A 21,104-nucleotide genomic window follows, 5' to 3' on the forward strand; every position below is an offset into this window, starting at 1 on the left:
CCACTACTCAGTCGCGCTCCTCTCTGCCGATGAATGCATCAATATATGATAGCAATGAGCCTTCAGCGTTACTCCAGCCACCTAAGATTTGGTAAGGCGAGATGTTATCTTCCTACCCGTAGACGGTACCATGTGGTAGTCTTGAGGGTTCCATGTTCGCGCTTCCTGCTAGCAAAGGTCGCGATTTTCAGTAGACGATTTCTGGATCACATCCCTCCCGCATTCGAAGCAGCATAGCCTGTATCTCCCGAATATAATCGGTGAGTAGTTTGGTAGAGTGGAGGAATTCCAAGACTGACAGCTGCTGTATGCGATCGAAAAACGGCATAGTGTCATGGAGAAATCGAGCATCAATCCACTCGATTGCCGCAAAGATGCCGAAGAACCATGATTCTTCGGCAAGCCCCGTAAAATCAACGTCCTTGGAAAGGGTTTCTAGTCGCATAGTAGTGTTTGCATCTCTGAGAAGCCAATTGTACAGACAATACGCCGCGAATGTTGCAGTAGGCACCATGCCAGAGGCTTTGCATACTGCCAGGTATGGCTTGGAGAGTCCGTAAGGGACCTTCTAAGGCTGTGCGAGACTTGTACTGAGACCGTGGGGGGATGGAAAGTTTCTTCACCTGACATTATACAACTGGATTGTTGGGAAGGCCCTTTGAGAATTCCTAGTGGGCAAGTCGATGCGCCGTAACAATGCAGAATCGAAGAAGGTGAAGAAGACAGCCAGGGTGACCCGAGTGAGCCGGACATTCCGGAGCCTGACCTGGAGCTTGCCCTCGTGCCGCCAACAGCCGAACCCATGCAACTTTCTCCCCGTTGCTCTGGTCCCTGTTCCTAGGATGAACACCTCAAGTCAGTCATCAATCTTCCAGAAGATGCACACCTCGATAGCCCCCGACCGAGCGTCTACACCCGACAATGGCTGTCGCCTTCAAATTGCCAGTACTAGCAACGACATTAGAAACTCCTGTCTTTTCCAATGACCCTAATTAAAGCTGCTGTATTAAGGGCTATCACGGCACCCTGTGCTTCATTCTTCAAGTTCGTTGATGAGATACGAGCGTTCGGACAACTTATCCTCATTGTATCATCTGCCGAGAGGCGTCGCGCACCAGCGGTAGTGTCGGAGGCTCAGCCACACACCACTGCGCCAGTGCAGCCAATAATGGAAGGTAGAGTAACCCCTTGTCGCGTACATTCTTACATCGCTGTAGAGTTGACAGCCAATAAGTTGTCTGGCGCGGTACTTGTAGTATACCAACGCTTTTCCACACGAGCCGCCCAGATCCGCGCCTTCATCATCATATACAAATCAGCACTCTTGGCCAATTGTTTGATACTGCTTATCCCGAAGTATACAGTTGTCACTCGGTTGAATGCTGGGTGCAAACAAAGAGTGCAACGCGTGATAACACCGCAATTTTGGTAACTCACCTGATGAATAAACGATCTTGTTTTTTTTGTTTTCAGATATGGAAGGTCCAAGAGCGGGAATACGGAGGGGACTGATATCCCACCAAACACATTCTAAAGCTCGGCTTGTGTTTATGCATAAGCGGCGGTGTGGGAGGCCGGCCAGAAAATGTTCATTTGCGGAGGCGTGGCGGGCTCTCCAAACTAAGTACGAGCCTCGTAGCGGCTCGTGCAGCCCTTCAGGCTATACTCTATTCAGTAGTAATATAGAGTCAGTATAAATTAAAAAGTAAGTTCTAACCTTTTAGAACATTACTAATTTAAGCGTTGATTATAGAAGCAGGATAGACGTGGGAGAGATAGAAGAGAACTCCATGTATTGATGTTGATACAAATTCAACTCGTTTACTTGCTACCCCTACCCTATGTTAGGGCAATACTACCCATTTTTACAAAGGAGCTCTAGTACTAACCCTAATGGCCGAATGGGACGCACCCGCCAACAACCACATCATGTGCACCGTGGAAACTCCTGCGCACAGGCTCCTTTATCCGTGTATTTTTGACTTCTATTAGAACATTTGATTATGATAGAAAAATAGGATAATCTTACAAACCCACAAGCGGGCTCGTTTCCTGGGCAGACTTTGCCTCTCCATTGTGGACGCGATAGGCAGCACCATACCTCACAAGAGGTTGGATAACTATATGCTAAAGGAGTAAGAATACTCAAGAGAGTAATCGCCGAGATTGGCACGAGCATGGTAGATCGAATTAGCGGATAGTTTGGGAAGGGAAGAACTTATGTAAAGACGATGGCTCAAAGGGCTAATTGTAGATCAAAAGGGCTCCGGTAACGTAGTTCGGGTAACAAAAGTGTTAGATCCCCACTCTTAGTTACGAGAGAGGCAGCCAATCTATATACAATACGGGCAAAGATTATTCGCCACCCTCGTAAGAAGTATACGTCACCACCACAAGCAGGAGTATGTAAGTATCACTGCGATACTCTTTCTACCCCAATGAGTATAATTCGTATTTTTATACTCTATACTATCTAGTGCTGTAACTTACTCCTCTTTCTTTTCTCTCTATCCTTTCTTCTTCCTTCTCCATTACTTCTATTATTTCTCAAGAGTAAAAGGAAATATAGAAAGAGAGGTATTAGGTAAGAAGAAGCAAGTGAGGACAAGAGAGCGAGAATAAGAGAGGAAGAAAAGAAGAAGAAGAGAGGAAGAAGAAGAGAGGCGTGTTTTCTCTCTTTTCTGTTTATTTTACAAGTGTAAGATGCGATAGATTCAATTAGATTAGAAACAAAGCAGGGGTTCCCTGCTTATGGAGTGGTCAATAAACTTTGCCCAGTAAGCACTGTCAGGGAATGCTCCCCGGGCGCTCCACCAATGAGAGCATCAAGCACTCATTCTGTGCCTGGAACAGTGGCTGCCGACAGCCCACCGCCTCTTGGCAACTCGAGCAAGCGCAGGCATAGCAAGGGGCGGTGTTTCTCTGCTCGACCAGACCGGTAAGACATCATGCGTCCAATATGTCAACGGTAAACACGGACGTACGGCGATATTACAACGGCGCTTCTCTAACACTGGGCTTTGAGTTGCCTCGCTTTATAAAAGGACATGGCTGGCCCGATCATGTCCTACACAGCACCGGTCATTCCACGCCTGTCAACAGCCAGCCTGATTTTTCCCACTCTAATTCCAGTAATCTGAAATCAACATGCGCGTCGCTCTTCTCGCTGCTATCGTTCCCGTGGCCCTCGCTGGCTGGAACCCCAAAGCATGCAATGGAGCCGGAGGCTGCACCCAAGTTGGCTACGCCAGCTCGGGCCCTTTCGTCTGCCCCGATGGCAGCAGATTGAACCTTCCTTCGTTCGCGGGCGATAACTTGGACGCTGGCAATGGAAACGCCGACCCCGTGGCGAAAGCGGACTTCCCCAAGTCTTGCACCAACGGCGCTGTCCCTCCCGCCGACGCTACCTTCATTGTAAGTAGCGTCATATCCCATCGCCTTCCCGAAATGGTAGTCGACACACGAAAATACCTATACTAAACCCCATCAGAAAACCAAGTCGAGGAATAACCAGACCATGTTCTTTTTTGTCACGGGCAAGTGCGATACTCCTAACCCGGAGGCTTTCAACTGCTACAACAAGAACCCCAACCCATCTGTGTAAGTCATTAATCCAACTTCCCCGAAGATGGCTGGCGTGCTAACCATCACAAAGTCACACATTCTGCGCCATGTATGATACCAAGGGCGCGTTGTGCAAGGAGAACAACGCGGCCGGATACTGTGAGCGTTGGGGATACTCGACTGTCAACCCCCAGTGCGCATACTGGAAGCCCGGTCTACCTGACCTCCCCAACAACCAGTAAATATGTCTCTAATGTAGCTTCTTGTATATCTTAACTGTATTGGCTTGGGACAAAGTCATGACGATACCATCGCCGTTGGCATGGCAAGACAATGAAACATGACTTAAATTCTTTTTTGCTATGTGTCATACAGTATTCGTGTTGGAATATGACTGCAACTATTTTGCTGAGCGTCGAGAAAGCGTTGGTCAAAAGAGGTTGAAATATTCAACACTTCAAGTAGACCCAGAGGTCCAATCCAGGCATGATTTTCTTACCAATCGAAGAGGTAAGGATGTAGCTCCCATCCTTGCCAAGACATTGCGATATTGCTCCTCGTTGCGAGCGTGAACGATGAATAAACACGTTAATGATAGGCATGCTTTGCCAATACATGATGAAAGCGATTTCCTTATTGCAAATGGCTGCGCCTGTGACATGCCATGCGGGAATGTCCCCTCTATTAGATCTATCCAGCCTCTACTTGTTTCCATCCTTTGGTAGATGAATTATCTTTGACCAGCCGCTAATAGTAATACAATATGCAGAGAACGAAGTGTCTTTTTAAAAGGAAAAATCAGATACGCAAAAGGCTTTAAATCGGAGGCTTGGCTTCGCCTGGCGCATAATCTTGCGCAATCTTAACAGCGCCAGGGCTAGGCTTGGGGTATGTTGTCCGCCTCTTTGCGCGCACGTAAAAGTTCATCGGACGAATCAGCTGGAACTCTGGGTCGTATGTGACAGCATCGTCGCCCTCCTTGAAGAACTCGTACCGGTATACAAGTTCTGGCAGAATTACCTTGACTTCTCCGAGTGCAAAGTTGAAGCCAATGCAGCTTCGGGGACCAGTTGCGAAAGGCATGTATGAGTTCTTTGGTCGGTTGGCTACTTCCTCAGTACCCCAGCGGTCTGGATCAAAGCGGTCTGGATTTGACCAGATATTGGGGTTGTTGTGAATGGCGTGCAGGGCACAGATGACTACGGACCCGGCAGCAAGCTTGTAGCCACCTGGCACAATACAATCGACCTTGACCGTTCGCCCTGGTTGGAAGGATGGGTTGTGCAGGCGCTGGGTCTCTTTGACGAACTTATCAAGGAAGGTGAGGCCGTCGGAGAGCTCTGGCGTCCATTTGGTGTTTTCGTTGACACCAGCATCGACGAGCTCCTGCAGCATTCGTTCTTGATTTCCTGGGTACACGCACAGCGCATAGAGGAGCCATGAGAGCAGCGAAGAGGTCGTCGTGAAGCCAGCACCTGCTATCGGTAGCATGTTCGGAATGACAAGGTCACGTGGTAGCTTGTTGCCTTGGTCATCGGTGGCACGCTTGAGGTAGTCTACCACACAGCTTGCTCCAAGGGCGGCCGAGTGCAGAGGCAGATCATCTTCGGTATCGCCTTTGGGCGCATTATCAATAGCCGTGTTCATGATGTTCCACAGCTTGGCGCCGACGTGATGGAGGTACCAGGGGGCTGTGAAGGGTACAACGCTCAACTTAGAATACCAAGCACCTCGCGACATGACCTTCTTGTTGAGGGACAGTGAATATGCGATTAAGATGACCAATTCGTTCAAAGGCGAGTCTGGTGTATCGAAGTGATGGGAATCGTAACCAAGCGCAAACTTGAATACTGTCTGGGACGCCAGCTTCAGCATGTACTGATATGCGTTCCAGGCCTCGCCTTGTTCGTCCAGCTGGTCGAAGACCTTGAAAGAGTCCTTGACAGAAGCTTCCATCAGGGGTGTATAATGTCTGATGGCCTTTGGAGCCATGGAAGGTGGGATGAACTTGTGCGCTTGTCTCCATGCTTCAGTATCAGTGTCGCAAACGAATAGAGCTCTGTTATCCTTGATGCCCGCCAGAGGATGGTCTGGTGTGATGAGCTTGCTGAAAAACTCCGACTCTTGGAAAGCGACTGTTGCAACAGCAGGGTCGTTGGTCAAGTAATTCATTTTTCCCATTGAGTCGTATTTGATGATCGGCCCATATTTTTGGAACAAGCGAGCGTGGTTTCCCTAGGGAGGGTCAGTTGTGCTATGGGCATGGACAACAGCCGACTTACCAGATGATCGGGGAACACCTCATAGTAGCTGCCTACGAAAGGAAGACCTTCGGGACCAGCAGGGTCTCTGATAGCCTGGCCATCGACTGTAATGCCAAGATCTTCTTCGCAGTCCAGGACGGCGTCCAAGTCTGGCAAATCGTTTCCTTGGGCATCTTGCAGGGCAATACCTGAGCAATGGCAGGTTAGCCGATATAGAGGTAAAAGATTTTTTTTCTTCAAAAATATGTGCTTACCGGTTGCTTGAATGATGTTGTATTGTTCAGCTATGGCGATTTGTAGAGACTCAAAGTCGTGACATTGGTCGATAGGGATGTCTTGGTGGTAGACGTCTTTGTCTTGCCCGACAAGGTAGAAGCCTTTGAGAGTCATGTTGTGCAATGGTCCGGAGTAAGGCAGGTGTGAATCAAGTCTCAAGGCTCGGCCAGAGCAGTAGCAAGGCGACGAAGAATTAATATCGTAATTCCACCCTTCCCCTTTGACGGCGTCAGTGGTAGGACATATCCATATCATCGGCCAAGAAAGTGGCTAGGCCGATAATACGACGCAGGGCCACCCGCCAGCACACGAATTCGTATATTCCAGGGCATGAACCGAGGCATGTTTACAAAAGGCGTAGTGATAATGCAGGTCGTGCGAGCAGTCCGGCCGAACCCTTTTCTTTGCAGGTTCTGTGCATTCCAGGGGTGTCGGAGTGTCGGAGATAAAATGCGTGTGCGCCACGAGGATGCCGATCACTGCGATATGGGTCTGATTAACGACGGCAATGCCATTGGCTGCGATGACGATGAGCCTCGGCAAGTGGGGATCATCCGTCTCCATTTGCAACGGTCGACGGCGCTTCCGACTTTGCGCTGCCGTCATAGCGTTTGGAAATTTGCATGCCAACACTGCAATTGTGATCTGTGCATGTGCAATGGCCATTGCCGATCCACTCTCCTCGTGCGACGCCATGGCGACGGCGATGGTAAGGCGGGCCGGCGTCGAGAAAAAGCTCTCGTTGTCGCAGCCTCGTCCCTCGCAACCAAGAGCACCCCATCTCATCACTCCAACACATCCACCAACATGGCCGACGCCGTATACACTCTCGCAGAGGTAGCCAAGCACAACACCAAGAATGACCTCTGGCTCACTCTCTGGAACTACGTCTACGATGTGACCGACTACCAAGAAGAACACCCCGGCGGAAAGGAGTTTCTTCTTGAGAACGCCGGAGCGGATGCGACCACCGCATACGAAGACATTGGCCATTCCACAGACGCAAGGGAAATCCTCGAGAACTATCGAATCGGCCGCCTTGCTGACGATGACTGGACCGACCACGAGGCAAGCAGGATGCCAGTCATCAAGCCAAACAAAGTCTTTGTCGTCAACAGGCTCCCTCCACCCACATCAAGTCTCGCTCAATTACCAACCATGGGGCTTGGACTAGCCTCAATCGTTCTGTCTTACGTCTACGGCCACAAGGTCACACCGTACTTGCGCCATCTTCAAAGTAGCGGCTTCTGGAAGGGTTTTGCAGTCTCTTCCATTGCCAGCATGGCCCTCGTGGGCTATGCCAGCGTTTGGGCCACCAAAAGCTTTGATGTCGCACATATGGATTTCAGGGCATACCCCGCGCATTACAGGGCAAAGTCTACGGCGTCCAAGCCGACCAAAAAGAAGGACATCAATCTTGGTGTCCTTAACGCCCGCATCTACCAGCCATTTCCGCTGATCGAGAAGACAAATGTTTCACACGACACTGTTCGCTTGGTTTTTGGCCTTCCTAGCGAGAACTCTATCCTTGGCCTACCCACTGGCCAGCACGTTGCAATCAGGCATGAAGTTGATGGCAAGCAAATTACCCGATCATATACGCCAACTTCCAGCAATCAAGACCTAGGCCGACTGGAATTGACAATCAAGATATACGAAGACGGCAAATTAACACCATGGCTGAACAAGCTTAACATTGGAGACAAGGTTGAAATTCGAGGCCCCAAGGGCGAAATGAAATATCACAAGAACCTCGTTAAGCAACTTGGAATGATCGCCGGTGGCACTGGTATCACCCCCATGCTCCAAATTATTCGACGCATCTGCGAAGATCCGCGCGATCATACCAAGGTCACCCTACTGTTCGCCAACAAAACCGAAGCCGACATTTTGCTCAAAGACCAGCTGGACCGATTCGCAAGAGAAAACAGCCAATTCAGTGTGCACTACATTCTTAGCAACCCCTCCGCCAGTTGGCAAGGTGCAAAGGGCCGTGTCAGTAAGGAGCTGATTGAACAGCATATGCCTGCACCAGCCGGTGGGGACAGCAAGATCCTTCTGTGTGGTCCAGACCCAATGGTAGACTCCATGTCCAAGCATCTCCAAGAACGTGGCTTCAAAGCACCAGGTAAGATATGACTTCATCTACAAAATCCTGAACACTCTGCTAACGTAAATTTACAGGCTCCATCTCGAAACCTCAAGATGAGATTTTCATTTTCTAAGCAGACCCGAATTCTTTTAGATTCTTAGTCTTCTATTCTTTCATCGCCATACGCAATGGCTGGGGCATCTAGGGTAAAGAGACAACTTGAAGCGCTCGGAGCTTGGGAATACCATATAGACATGTATTATACATAATAGGGCGTTTGTCTTTCGTAGCATGAGTGCATAATTGCTGGGTACGATGACCATCCTGAAGGTGTTGTACTGGTTCAGAAACTATGTAATAAGATGTCGGGTTTGGTCACTTTTATCTATCATGGCGCGTGTGTACCACGGGGAAGAAAAAAGATATTGATCCACAATTTATCCATTCCAGAGCCCATCTGCAACTCCCGTGTCTTCTGTGCGAGTGGGTTTAAAAAGATTCTGCATAGTATCATCTACTTGTTACTCTACCAAATTCGGTTGTAACAGCACTATTCTCTTTCTTCCTGTTGATGGAAAATATTGTATTTTCCAAGAGCGAAATACGCACCTATGGATTGCATCATCTCCATGAATTGCTGTGGGACCAGGCCTAGTGACATCGATTGAGGATGACTTACTTCCAAGCTCTTAACTTTTCTTTTTCTCTTTCGAACTTAATTTGCATCGGCTATGCAGTAACTTTATCCAAGTTCACGATCGAATGTCGGTAAATGAATAGCAAGAAGCAATCGCCGACCGGAATCCGGCATGCCCGAAATGCGGTGCCGCAAACTGAAGGCCCGAGCTTTTCGGTCGCAGTGGACATTCACGAGAGCAAATAATAGCATGCTACCCTTCCCTCGACACAGCTCGTCCCGACCTATAATAGCCCCTTCCCTGGGCCCAATTGCTCTCAGAGATACTCACCCGCTCTCCAGTATCGCGTTCCGGTCCTTGTCTCCTCCACCATCACCATGAACACCATCTCCCCGCCCCCGCAAATAAAACGGCTCTCAGGCCCCAAGCGCGTTCTCGGTATCCTCGTCGGCATCACAGGCGGCTTGGGCGCAAACGCCCTGCTAGCATACAGCGTATCCTCCTTCTACACCCGCAACACCAAATTCGTGCCCTTTGACACATCCGCCCCGGACCTCACGACCAAGACATTCCGCAACCACAATCCCCTTAACAACCCGCCGGCCTGCATAGACCACGCCATCAAGCAAGTCCCCTACGGAAAGTTGCCGGAGAAGTACTGGGTAAAGGGCAGTGGGGGACGCATATCCGTGGACCAGAAGGCGCTGGTGACGGATTTCTGCAGGGGCATCTGGAGTGGAGTCGCATTTCGCGTCCAGAGGCGGTTCCTGGAGAGAAAGTATCGCGCGCTTGAGGGCAGGCAGGATCATCTCTGGGACGTCAAGGATTTGGAGAAGAGTACTTATCCCATCGGAACCAAGATTGTGGATCATTTCGAGGTTGTGGAGCATTCAGATGACAAGGTATTATTATGTGGACTCTTAATTCTGCTCGATCCCGGCGTCAGCAATCGCAGTATGCTAATCAACATGGTGGCTAGGTTATTGTACGATGTGGTGATTCACCGCTGAACCAGAATCAGCGACCCTCGGACGGTCTGTTCTCCATGGAAGTGTCAAAGGACGACGAAGCTCAGATGGCAACTTTCCACCTCAAGTCTGTTTTCGTAGATACATCGCCAGAGGGTAAGGGCACCCAGCCTCAGCCGGCGCCCCTTCAGGCTGCGCATCGCTGGTATACGAAGCTGTGGATGGAGAGCGCAACACGCAAGTTGATCAAGGAAGCGTGAATTACCCGTGACGGAATTCGGGGAGTTTGCACTTTTTTTTGCAAGATGCGAGTGATGATTAGTTGAAGCGTCATGTGACCAGTGAGATTTTATCTATACAGACGCTTGTCGCCTTGTTGTATATACTTTTGGCATACCCTCGCGCCGATTTGGTTGAAAAACAATAGAAGCAAAGCTTCCACTCAAAATTAACCTGGATAACGCTGTTTGCAAAATTCATACACTGTGATATAAAATCATATTGTCGCAACAACAAGCTCAGTTAGTCTAGTACCAACTAAAGACTGAACAACGTTGGAAAACATGCTACCACGCCTAGCTCCTGAACAACATCAGACCGGCTTCCTCTGCGTCCACTTGCTCTTCCTCTTCACTCGCAACCTCATCATGCTCCCCAAGTCCCAACCGCTGACCGAATAGACTGCTAAATAGCTCATCTCTCTGCCGGTCGCCCCATTCACCCCTATCTTCTGGCGCCATGAAATTCTGTAGCTTCTCTTGGACAACGTACCGGAGCTTGCGCCCTTTGCTGGCCTTTGTATCGACGACCTTCTTGGTCTTGGCTTCACGGGCTACCTGCCACGGCGCCTGCACAACAAATTCCGCCGTTCCGTTGGCATTGAGGTCGGCAGAGCGCTGCTCGAGAAGTTCCTTCAGCATCAAACCGTAGAAATCCGCATCGTCGTAGATGGCGGGGTCAGGCTGCGCTGCTTTATTGGACGATTGAAGAGGTGCACATGAGCGAGGCATTTGTGTGCGAGTGACGAGATGAGATGATGTAAGCTGTGAGTCCAGGACTTCGGTGAGCGTTTGTTGGGCAGAAGCGTTGAGACGAGCCTTGTTGTTGGTTACGGTCGTGGCTTTCGTCTTGTTTGACCATCTCTCAAGAATTGCTTTGCGGTGTGGCAGAGTGCCCTTTTCCGTGTCCTGGATAGAAGACCAGATTTCTGATGACGGAGTCGCTTGGTTGAAATTGGCGCGCTTCCGCTTTTGGCCTGTTCGTGACTCTTCCAATGACAATCGGAGGTTTGTAAGATTGTTTAACAAAGTCAAGGCTGCGGCCTCGGCGGCCTCGACCGGTGCTTCTTGAGCGGCTCCATTTCTGTATGGCTCCGCAGCCATAGAGTTGGTACTAATCAAGGCTTTTTGTAATCGGATACGGGAGTTGAGTAATGTGTCAAATGCCTTGCGCTGTGTCTTGATAGCTTCTCCTTTGGCAACATCGGACTGGGTGCCAGCAGCAATTGTCGATGTAAAAGACTTGCTTGCAGCCATGAGATCGCGTACCGCAGACGCATCGGGCTTCTTGTCTTTGCTGGGCTTTTCTCCATCCGAAGCTTCAGAATCCTCTTCATCGTCGCTGACGCCCTCGGCAGAGCTCCCCATCTCTTCGTCTCCATCACTCATGTCCAGATCCAAACCGCCCTCGGCGTCGCTTCCACCACTTTCATCTTCACTGTCAAGCTCAGCGCTATTGATATCGTCTTCTCTTTCCTCATCACTAGCTTCGCTATCCTCGTCATCGAAACCTCTGGCAAACGGATCGTCGCTATCGCTGTCCTCAAGAGCCTTGCGGTCTACTTTACGCCCAGTATACTCCGGTCCGAGGGGAACCTCAACTGGCTTGCGTAGCTTGCTCTTTCCTACAACTGTATAATGCTCGCGCCCAACTTTCTCGTCTTCGACGTCTGAGATGTCGCTACCAGAACGCTCGTCCTCGCTAGAGCTAGGCGCAGGGTCGAGTAGGGACTCGGGATCGAAATCTGATGTTTTTGTTAGCCATTTTTCCATAGCGCGATCGCAAAGAACCTTTACCTCTGGTCTTTGACTTCTTCATGGTGTCAATGTCGGATTATGGTCTTCTTGGTTGTAGGCGCACGCGAAGAGAAAGTTCCCTCTGGGCCCCACAAAAAAGTCAAAAGATGTCGGCGTTTCATTTTGCCGATGCGCGTCACCTCCGCTACCAACTCCGCAACTCGTGTTGCACCTCAAAATGATGTTGAAACCACGGCTTTTTTCGACATTGCGGTGTTTGCAGCATGAGAACCCCCTTGTATGTTGTGGTGAACATGCAGGCGGGCGCAGTGGCTGATGTCTGGCGCAGGGCCTTCCGCGCTCCGGCGCGCCGCCGCAAATGCCTCGGATGCAACGAGGATTGCCACAGAAACGGAGCATCAAAGATGTGAAAAAAGTGATTGCTGTTTCATCGGCAAAGGGTGGTGTTGGAAAGAGCACCATTGCCGGTATGCTGGACTAATGTCTACGCCATAACCGACGACCACACGCTAAAACCAAGTTTCAGTGAACCTGGCATTGAGCTTCGCGCGGCGTGGTTACAGAGCTGGTATATTGGATACTGATATATTTGGCCCATCCATACCAACTTTGCTCAACCTATCTGGCGAACCTCGACTGTCTACCAGTCAGTCACGAGCGCGCCCCAGCACACTGACACGTCCTGACTTTGCCTACCAGACAACCAACTCATACCCCTCTCCAACTATGGCCTCAAGTCCATGTCCATGGGTTACCTCATCCCAGAGTCCTCACCGGTGGCCTGGCGTGGTCTAATGGTCATGAAAGCTATGCAGCAACTGCTACATGAAGTCGAATGGGGTGGTCTGGACATCCTGGTTCTTGACATGCCACCTGGGACTGGAGATGTACAGCTCACCATCACCCAGCAACTGATATTAGACGGCGCTGTTATTGTCTCTACACCTCAAGATCTATCTCTCAAGGATGCCGCAAAAGGTATCGAGCTGTTTCAAAAAGTCGACGTAAAGCTGCTGGGTCTTGTGTGCAACATGGCGGGCTTCAAGTGCCCAGGATGCGGAGATGTACATGAGGTGTTTGGAAGCATGAAGAATATCAGGGACATGTGCAATAAGTATGATTTAAACGTGCTTGGCGAGATTCCCTTACATGGCAGTATTGGTGAGAATGCGGATCGGGGTAAGCCGACCGTCGTGTCGGAGCCAGATGGAGAGCGAGCGATGGCTTTTGGCAGGATTGCCCAAGAAGTGGAGGCATTGGCTGGTTTGCAAAAATGAGTCACTATCTCAGCTTGATCCAGCATGACGGATCCTGAGCCAATCGTTCAGATTGTCAAAAATCAAATACATGAAAATTCTCTGGCCCGCAGCTACTTCGTTATACCGGACAATCTCTTCTGGCCCCTTTTTTGGCTCGTTTAGCTAGTCAAGTCTATATAAGTTCAATTTACCCTACAGTCCTACCTTCTATACTCATCAATTTTCTTATCTACTTCACAATAACCACTTTACAGACTCAAATAAACATCTGCCAACATGAATTTCACTACTCTCGTCACTATCTTCCTTACTGCAGCTACTGCTTCTGCTCTCGCGATCGATAGTAATATCGAAGTAGGCCAGCACCTGGATAAGCGTGCGACTTGCATTGAGTGCCCCGTATGTTCTTGATTCCCCAGTAACACAGTATACAGAAAAATACTAACAAACACAGGGTGGTGGAACAGCTTGCTGCAAAGGCGCAGGTTCAGGCGGCTATGTGCCGACATGCGCCAGCATGTTTTATTGAGTAAAAAAATCACTTAACCTAGGCTTACATTCTTCTAGGTAGAACGATAATAGGCCTTTAGAAGGGTTATCAAAGAGCTAGGGAGGGGTGGCGCAGTGGGCTTTCTTCTAGAAACTAAATTTCTTATACTACAATTCTAAGGCGTTCGCAAGACTTGGAGTTTCAATCTCTCTCTTCAAAAATTAAAAGTAACTCTAAGACTAAGAGCACTGATTCTGAAGACTTATATTTCAATGAAAATTTCTTTAAACCTTTACTTACAGCTTTAGCTGCATATGACAATTGGCCCTACAGGGGTTCTCGTGCAAGAAGAAACGTGATTTAATTAGCTCCAAGAAGTTCTACACTTGTGTAGACTTCTGTGTGTTTTATCCGCTGGGTTAACGTTGATGCGAAGGATAGAGAAGGACGGATGCCGCTGTTGCGGGCGGCGGCGAACGGGAGTCATCCCACTACTATGAGCATGCATCTACTCCTCTCAACCTCTGATTCGCAAAAGGGAACGTAAATGCCATGGCCTTAACACGCAATCAGTAGTCTATATTTGTATACCAAGCGAACTAGGACGAGCGGGTGTGAGGCGGGGATGTGACATCCAGCAACTTGACTACCGCCTTGTGTCCATTCTTTGCTGCCCACCAGAGCGGCGTCCGTCCTCCCCGGTCCTTCGCATCGACGTTGACCTTATTCGTAGCTAGTAGCAGCCTAACTACCGCCTCGTGTCCGTTCTCTGCTGCCCACCAAAGTGGCGTCCGCTCCCAATCCTCATCCTTCGCGTTAACGTCTACCTTGCCCGTAGCTAGTAGCAGCTTGACGGCCGCCTCGTGTCCGTTCTCTGCTGCATACCAGAGCGGTGTCCGCGCCCCATACTTGTCCCTCGCGTCGACGTCGACCTTGCCCGTGGCTAGGAGCAGCTTGACTACCGCCTCGTATCCTTTTCCTGCTGCCCACCAAAGCGGTGTCTTCCCCTCTTTGTCCTTCGCGTCAACGTCCACCTTGTTTGTGGACAGCAGCAGCTTAACTACTGCCTCGTGCCCGTTCCGTGCTGCATACCAGAGCGGCGTCCGCCCCTGATCCTTGTCCTTCTCGTTGACGTCCACCTTGTTAGTAGCCAGCAGCAGCTTGATTATTTCCTCATTTCCAAGTTCCGCCAGATAAGAGAGTACGTTCCTTCCATTCGAGAATCGGAAGTTGCACCCAAGGCTCTGATCCCTCCTGTTCTTGTAATAATCGGTCTGAGTTTTATCAAGGTCATTCTGGGGAAGCCGATCCTTAGAGAGAATATATAAGAATGCTTGGAGAGCCTCCCAACTTCCGGTTGCCATGGCGGCAAATAGGGGCGGGCCATACCGCTCTTTTCCTACCTCCAAACAGGAGATGGCGGATGGGTGTGCTCTAATAAGAGAGGACAAGTTACGCTCACCTAAAACATATAGCAGGCTCATTCCTTCCGTATGCCTACGTTCTTCATTCGTGTTAAATAAGTTGTCAAGCTGAATCCAGGTAGTAAGCGGAAAACTGAGGATGAAATTTCTCTGAGTAATCCCACTTCTTGCTGCCCAATCTGCATGATGTAGGACATTTTGTACAGCGTATTTCAGGAAAGGAAACATAATATCGGCTGACTGGCGCAGGTCTTTGGCCTGCCGTGATAAAGCATTTGGAAGGCTTTTAGGGATCTTTAGAGTAGAGATATCTATACTCAGGTAGGTAAGGCAGCATTTCTTCAGCTGCTCCTGACTTTGGCCCTGGAGATTGCTTCTAAGGCTAGGCCAGATGTCGCCTAGGCCATCTTCTTTGAGGAGAAAGTCCCTCACTGACTCGTGAATAAACTGGACTGTCTGATGACTGGATGTTGTTACCTCGGCCAAGCCTTTCGATGAATCAAGTATAAACAGTTTGATGATGTCTTTGCTGACCTCGTCAGGGTCCCATTTTGATACTGTTTCAGGCTCGACGCCAGAAAGAATAGCAAAGTACAACTGCTCTGGACTCAACGGCTGTTCCGCGAAAAGCACCCAGTAGATACAAAGTACTAGTTCGTCTCTGTTATGCGGGTTGCGCGTTAATATGTCGTGGAATAGTTTATGCAGGTCACTAGGAATCTCCTGCAGCCTTCGCTGAAGTGCATAGATCCGGCCACGGTCATACTCTTTGTTTAGCATGCCCACAACAAGAACGACCCACATAAAAACTCCCGATGCTTTTGTTTGAAGGTCACTTCGAATCTGCTGCGCAATCTTACTGTTTCCGATCTTTAACTCGCTCTTCAGATAGTTGGCGATGTCCCGGCTATGTCCTTCTTGTCGTTCCAGCACCAGACTTAGCCCCTTCTGGATTGTGATATGTGGGTAGTGCCTGCTTGAAAAACAAACTTGGAATCTGATACCGGCCGACACCGAGAGCTCACCAACATATTCAAAGAACTGGATCATGTCTCGGACCTGCTCTTCTTCGCATTCATCTAGGGCATCGATGAAGCAAACCACAGTAGTCTGTCCGAGGTTCTGTATAGCTTGCTTTAACATCGATTTGAGTGATTCGAGGCTCCATCGGTGATCTGGCCTGATGTTTGAGAGACCGAGCGAGTCAAAGGTGCACTGGAGAGCTGGAAGCCGTTCGAGAAGTTGCAGGAGTAGTGACCGATAAGTCCCAATCGTAGACTTCTCCATATCCTCACCTCGTGCGTTGAAGAAGAAGGAGATGATGGTCTTATCGTTCATCGTTACCTGGGCATTAACGAGAGCAAACTTCATTAAGGTAGATTTTCCAGTCCCAGGCTTCCCTTTAATCCATAAGAAGCCGTGGCGTTCGCCTATTTTGGTTGTGTCGAGCCAGTCGATATACTCGAGCTTTGTTGATAGCCACTCACATGTCTTGGCGTGGGCGCTTTTGATAGTCATCTGGCGTGCATCGACTTGATCGAATCGTAACGAGTCCAACAGGACCTGCCGATTCCTTTTGACGAGAGCCAACATCCTTTCTTTCGGGTTATTGTTGATTTGTTCCTCAAGCCGAGCCAATGCGTGCTCTCGCCCTTCGCCATATATAAGCGGAATGTGAATGTTGAAGATGCCCAGCAAGCAATACGCCTCGTCTTCCTCACGTGTTGTTTGGCGCTTTGCTACCCATGATAATCGCTCATCCTTGCTGAACTGGGACAAGGGACTTCTCTGAAGGGCCTCAATGGCGATTCCCGTTATCTCGTGAATAGTTTGTTCTAATGACTGTTTGTTGCCAAGAAGCGTCCACTCTCTAGAGAAGAATTCAACGGATCCAGGTGCGATAAGTTCTTGAAGGGTCCAGCCACGAGTAAACCATCTGCTTTTCTTGAATGCTGGTTTCCATCTTTGCGAACACTCGTCATAACCATCAGAAGTACTGTGTAGGACGTCGGAGAGATACACGTAGCATCTCTCTGCATTCTGATACCAGTGGAACATAGAGTTAATCGCTTCTTGTAGTTCTGCACTGCTTGACTTGTCGATACAACAGGTGTCTATCCAAAAGTATTCCAAGCCATCTCGCCTAGCTTGATCACCGCAAAGCTGGATTTTTTTGTAGCCAAGCTTACTCTTGCCGGTGGCCTTTCCTAGGTCTTCGAAAGTAACCTCGTCAACGGCTGCTCCCCATGTGTGCGACAATATCGCATAGCAAGGGATCTTATCATTACCAATCAAGTCCTTGGTAAGACTGAACTCGCCAGCGTTGCTACGTTGCAAAAGACGCATTGATTCATATGGAGCGGGATGGAATCGAGCGGTAGGAGTGAATTTGACTAAGCTTAAGCGTGGTAGCTGAGCTGAAAAAACGAGCACAATGGCTCGCTCGTCTGTTGTGTGTTTGCCCTAGCAATCGGGATTAGTGAGCATGCAGAAAGACAAGAAGCCAGCCTGTATTCAAGAATTGTATCTATTACCAAGACGATGTAGCGATGTTGCAGCTGTTAGTTAGGTGATGAGGTCAGGAACAGCTCAGCCTTGGGCGGGGTTCGATTGATGGCACAACAAGGCTGAGATGCAACGGTTAGCTTACAGCCGAAGGCGAGCGCACGTGTGTACACTAAATGCATCTGCCAACATTCCGAAGAGCGTATGAAAAACTCGACTACGCTAGCAAGGAGGACGGCCGACCCGCACCTACTGCACCCTTGTGATGTAGCGAATCTATAAGAAATGTGCTGGTCGACGGAGAGGCAGAGCGTGGCCAAGGTTAAGTTTAGTCGCACGGCCGGGGGGCTTAGTACTACTACGACGTCGGCCCGTGTGCTATCACTTTGCACAGCCACAGGTCTGGCAGTCACAGCCCTACTTATCGGCTACTGCTCTCCACAAGTTTACTTCACGGTTATCCACTAACTGGCTGGCAAGATCTGTCCACCCCCGTTTTTGGGATTTGTCCCCCGCGCTAGTGCTACGTACGTAGGGAAAGTCACCTTTTCATATTAGTTTAGCGTGTAATTTATGGACATGACAACATCACAACGCCGCGAGTTTTTATAATAGGGTCATAATCTTCAAGATATACGATTGTTAACTCTCTTTTCCTATTCACAGCAGCATGGGTGGCATTGTACCTCCTCCAGAACTGCCATACAGCACTTGTGGAGAAGCTTTTAATGCCCTTGAGGCACATGGCATGCAGCATAAATATAGCTTTATTTTGAGCACAGCAAACCTCATAACTACAATTTTAATGTCCGATATTACGCACTTCGCTGCGGTCTAAGCGTGCTGCAGCAATGGCTGCTCCGAATTCTTACAAATGCCTAGGTCCATGGAAGAGACGTCGATCCTAGTAGAAGATAACAGGGTGTCTGCGCAAGCGTAGTTTTATACAAGTATAGTTATAGTGGTTTAGAAATAGTCTGGATATGTAATCTAAGGTAGATGTAGTAAGATTCCAGACGCGTGGAGAGGTGATGTGGCTTCAAGGTAGGAGTACCTATGATTTGTTTGCTTACGTTGCTTTTCCCGTTACGAGTGGATGCACACTAGTTCGATTGTTTCATCGTTCGTGAAGAGCTTTACCATTGTTAGCCCTCTCATTCATCCATTCCCGAATAGGTTCCCACTTTCGACAAGTATGTGCTCCTGACCTCCCTAGAGAGAGTGGAAATCCCGGCCATGAATAAAGAGGAGACGGAGTCAGATCGCCGTGGCACATAAGGGCCTGCCGGATGCGGTCCAAACAATGTTCCATATGTTTTACGTTCCACATGGGGTCACCGATTTTCTCTGCTATTTTCCGCTCAGTTTGAGAGTGAGCGTTGTCCTCATTGGAAACATTGTAGAGCACTGGTTGGATCTCGTTACGTATGGCATTGAGACAGTGAAGGGAATGGAAAACGTCGGGCCTGGGAAGGTTGAGCAAATCTGTTAGAGATGATTCTTTCATGGATAAAAGCCAGAGGTGGATTTGTCTTACTCGAAATGGTATTCTCCATCCTTGCGCTGTGGTGTCAAATCGTCCAAGAATGGCGTAGCTTCTTTCTTGCTCATAGTCGGAAATTCACCTAAGCCCAATATTAGAATCAGAAATGCACGGTTATGCATATTTTCGGTTGAGTTTGGTACATGCCGTGTAGCAACTCCTCCCACGCTTGCTCTATTTCTGGACTTGGCGGTCCGAAGTATTCCACTTTTGCGTCGTGTAGACGGATAACTCGACGCTGGGTCGCATCGTAAGTTAAAGCTCCAGTATATGTCTGTTCCTCGTATTGAACGGCCTTGCGTGCGTCTGGGAAGTCTGTTTGCCAGGAACTGGGACCGCGACGAGACCAAATAGTAAAATTTATGACGGTGAATACCAAAAACAGCAACAAATTAACGGCTGTTAAACAACACCAACGTCGGTAATGGCTGTGTGAAGCAACCCATCTTCCTGTTTGCGACACCTCATCCTCATCATGGAGAAAAGCAGTCGCCTCGTCATTTTCTTTGTCTTGATCTGGCATTGCGATCTCGAGGATCGGGAACGAGTTGTAAGAAATGATTTGATGATTTCAAAAGTTTCAGAGTATCTAGTACCGTGACGCTTGAAGATCGGCTGACTACCTCCGGAGTCGTTGGGACAGTTGTTAGACCGTGGTGAGCTGGGAAAATAACCGAGCTTGACAACTCCCGCTGCCAATGGACAATGTAAATACACATAACCCGACTGCTGTAGTTTAGTACTACCTTCATCCGCACTTGGGTAAAGCATCCGGCAATGCATCGACGGCATAAATACAGTTTGAACCATTCCTATCTGGCTGATATCCATGCACTAAATGCCGTCATCCTCCCATGGTCTCCTCACGGAATGTGTGGTCGGCGAACAGTGCACTGTGTAAGCGATGGATGAATCAAAAAGATAAGGTTCATGACGCCATTTGTAGACGGCGGCAACCGGATGACGGCGGAATGTCATGGACAGATCGGCTGACTATACAATAAATTGTGTATGCACTGAGCGAGAACTTCTGCTGCTTTCTTTTTTGATATTTGTAATAGATCGGTTATGGAAAGGCCAATATTATGGAAAGCGGAGTGAGCTTTGCGTAGTATCTAGGTGCCAACCTCCAAGATACGGATCTACGTATACTATACACGAGATTCAAAGCTGACATTTCACGAGAAATCGCTCTAAACGAGTGTAGACGTCCGGAAAACATAAGATCCGCATTTCTCGAATTACTTCAGGATTCTCATATGAGAGCTACAAACTTTCGGTATTGCTCGGAGCCAGATCGGACCGATAGGTGTGATGCTTACACTGCTTATTGCTGACCGCATCGTTGGTGAGTTTCAGGAAGAGGTACCCATACATCACACTCGGGTGATCATCACACCGCTCAGTGAATCGACACCATGTTATTACTTGGGAGGACTTCAAGCAGGATTTCGAAAAAGGTTTCTGGACTTAGGCATCTCAAACCGATAACCATCCATAATCTCACGATACTGTGCGGTGTGGAAAGTGTTGCTCTCTGAGCATGTTTTTGAAAGTACGGAACGATACAGTCGCATATGGACCAGACGGAGAATTCAGACATAGGCTCTCAAACCAGTCCAGTGGAGTGAAAGTGTCTTTACAAGTGCCGGTCTAGAACAATTTGCACTAACTGAAGAAGTGCGAATAATAAAAAGAACATGGGCATTCATCTCCTCTTTGATTGTAGCATGATAGAAATATTCATCAGACACTATTGAAGGAAAGCACGTCTAAGTATAGAGAGAGGATTGCACGTCACGGTGACGATATGGTGTTACTACTCTGCTAGTTCCAGAATTTTATATCTTTCCGATACATCGAGTGTTATCTCCATATCTATTTCACTTCTTTTGGATTATATCCCCGTTGTCTTCCTGTACGACACCTCGTTTATCCTCCCGTACGATACCTCGTTTATCTTCCTCACGGGGAGCTCGCTTGTCGATATCATCATCGGCAAACTCAAGGCCTCGTTTATCTTCCTCACGGGGAGCTCGCTTGTC

The 21,104-nt window shown here is 48.9% G+C and overlaps 13 protein-coding genes across 13 annotated transcripts; 5 read left to right on the plus strand and 8 right to left on the minus strand.

Moving 5' to 3' along the window:
- Positions 1-187: 187 nt before the first annotated feature.
- Positions 188-514, minus strand: COCCADRAFT_8858 (uncharacterized protein; the record flags this gene model as incomplete). The annotated part of the gene is made up of 1 exon (XM_007718665.1): positions 188-514. One exon carries the CDS (start codon positions 512-514, stop codon positions 188-190), a length of 327 nt encoding a protein of 108 aa, XP_007716855.1.
- A 2,633-nt stretch (positions 515-3,147) lies between these two features.
- Positions 3,148-3,806, plus strand: COCCADRAFT_108116 (uncharacterized protein; the record flags this gene model as incomplete). The annotated part of the gene is made up of 3 exons (XM_007718672.1): positions 3,148-3,414; positions 3,491-3,600; positions 3,656-3,806. The coding sequence occupies 3 exons, from the start codon at positions 3,148-3,150 to the stop codon at positions 3,804-3,806; spliced, it is 528 nt and encodes a 175-aa protein (XP_007716862.1).
- Positions 3,807-4,380: 574 nt separating this feature from the next.
- On the minus strand, positions 4,381-6,218 carry COCCADRAFT_108123 (uncharacterized protein; the record flags this gene model as incomplete). The annotated part of the gene is made up of 3 exons (XM_007718673.1): positions 4,381-5,799; positions 5,847-6,016; positions 6,083-6,218. The coding sequence occupies 3 exons, from the start codon at positions 6,216-6,218 to the stop codon at positions 4,381-4,383; spliced, it is 1,725 nt and encodes a 574-aa protein (XP_007716863.1).
- A 693-nt stretch (positions 6,219-6,911) lies between these two features.
- On the plus strand, positions 6,912-8,329 carry COCCADRAFT_8861 (uncharacterized protein; the record flags this gene model as incomplete). Its single annotated transcript, XM_007718666.1, has 2 exons — positions 6,912-8,232; positions 8,289-8,329. 2 exons carry the CDS (start codon positions 6,912-6,914, stop codon positions 8,327-8,329), a joined length of 1,362 nt encoding a protein of 453 aa, XP_007716856.1.
- Positions 8,330-9,211: 882 nt separating this feature from the next.
- COCCADRAFT_108086 (uncharacterized protein) lies at positions 9,212-10,062 on the plus strand (the record flags this gene model as incomplete). Its single annotated transcript, XM_007718674.1, has 2 exons — positions 9,212-9,736; positions 9,814-10,062. The coding sequence occupies 2 exons, from the start codon at positions 9,212-9,214 to the stop codon at positions 10,060-10,062; spliced, it is 774 nt and encodes a 257-aa protein (XP_007716864.1).
- A 315-nt stretch (positions 10,063-10,377) lies between these two features.
- Positions 10,378-11,899, minus strand: COCCADRAFT_40711 (uncharacterized protein; the record flags this gene model as incomplete). The annotated part of the gene is made up of 2 exons (XM_007718675.1): positions 10,378-11,825; positions 11,878-11,899. The coding sequence occupies 2 exons, from the start codon at positions 11,897-11,899 to the stop codon at positions 10,378-10,380; spliced, it is 1,470 nt and encodes a 489-aa protein (XP_007716865.1).
- A 159-nt stretch (positions 11,900-12,058) lies between these two features.
- On the plus strand, positions 12,059-13,115 carry COCCADRAFT_108101 (uncharacterized protein; the record flags this gene model as incomplete). Its single annotated transcript, XM_007718676.1, has 4 exons — positions 12,059-12,115; positions 12,167-12,305; positions 12,365-12,484; positions 12,538-13,115. The coding sequence occupies 4 exons, from the start codon at positions 12,059-12,061 to the stop codon at positions 13,113-13,115; spliced, it is 894 nt and encodes a 297-aa protein (XP_007716866.1).
- A 258-nt stretch (positions 13,116-13,373) lies between these two features.
- COCCADRAFT_8865 (uncharacterized protein) lies at positions 13,374-13,626 on the plus strand (the record flags this gene model as incomplete). Its single annotated transcript, XM_007718667.1, has 2 exons — positions 13,374-13,496; positions 13,552-13,626. 2 exons carry the CDS (start codon positions 13,374-13,376, stop codon positions 13,624-13,626), a joined length of 198 nt encoding a protein of 65 aa, XP_007716857.1.
- Positions 13,627-14,222: 596 nt separating this feature from the next.
- Positions 14,223-14,663, minus strand: COCCADRAFT_50442 (uncharacterized protein; the record flags this gene model as incomplete). The annotated part of the gene is made up of 1 exon (XM_007718677.1): positions 14,223-14,663. A coding segment is annotated over one exon (441 nt), but the record flags the coding sequence as incomplete, so codon positions are not given.
- Positions 14,664-14,918: 255 nt separating this feature from the next.
- Positions 14,919-16,604, minus strand: COCCADRAFT_108091 (uncharacterized protein; the record flags this gene model as incomplete). The annotated part of the gene is made up of 1 exon (XM_007718678.1): positions 14,919-16,604. A coding segment is annotated over one exon (1,686 nt), but the record flags the coding sequence as incomplete, so codon positions are not given.
- Positions 16,599-17,357, minus strand: COCCADRAFT_108112 (uncharacterized protein; the record flags this gene model as incomplete). Its single annotated transcript, XM_007718679.1, has 1 exon — positions 16,599-17,357. A coding segment is annotated over one exon (759 nt), but the record flags the coding sequence as incomplete, so codon positions are not given.
- Positions 17,358-18,633: 1,276 nt separating this feature from the next.
- COCCADRAFT_108104 (uncharacterized protein) lies at positions 18,634-19,023 on the minus strand (the record flags this gene model as incomplete). The annotated part of the gene is made up of 1 exon (XM_007718680.1): positions 18,634-19,023. One exon carries the CDS (start codon positions 19,021-19,023, stop codon positions 18,634-18,636), a length of 390 nt encoding a protein of 129 aa, XP_007716870.1.
- Positions 19,024-19,159: 136 nt separating this feature from the next.
- COCCADRAFT_29989 (uncharacterized protein) lies at positions 19,160-19,582 on the minus strand (the record flags this gene model as incomplete). The annotated part of the gene is made up of 1 exon (XM_007718681.1): positions 19,160-19,582. The coding sequence occupies one exon, from the start codon at positions 19,580-19,582 to the stop codon at positions 19,160-19,162; it is 423 nt and encodes a 140-aa protein (XP_007716871.1).
- Between the last annotated feature and the right edge of the window lie 1,522 nt (positions 19,583-21,104).

This window comes from Bipolaris zeicola (assembly GCF_000523435.1).
Source record: "Bipolaris zeicola 26-R-13 unplaced genomic scaffold scaffold_247, whole genome shotgun sequence".
NCBI classification, from domain to species: domain Eukaryota; kingdom Fungi; phylum Ascomycota; class Dothideomycetes; order Pleosporales; family Pleosporaceae; genus Bipolaris; species Bipolaris zeicola.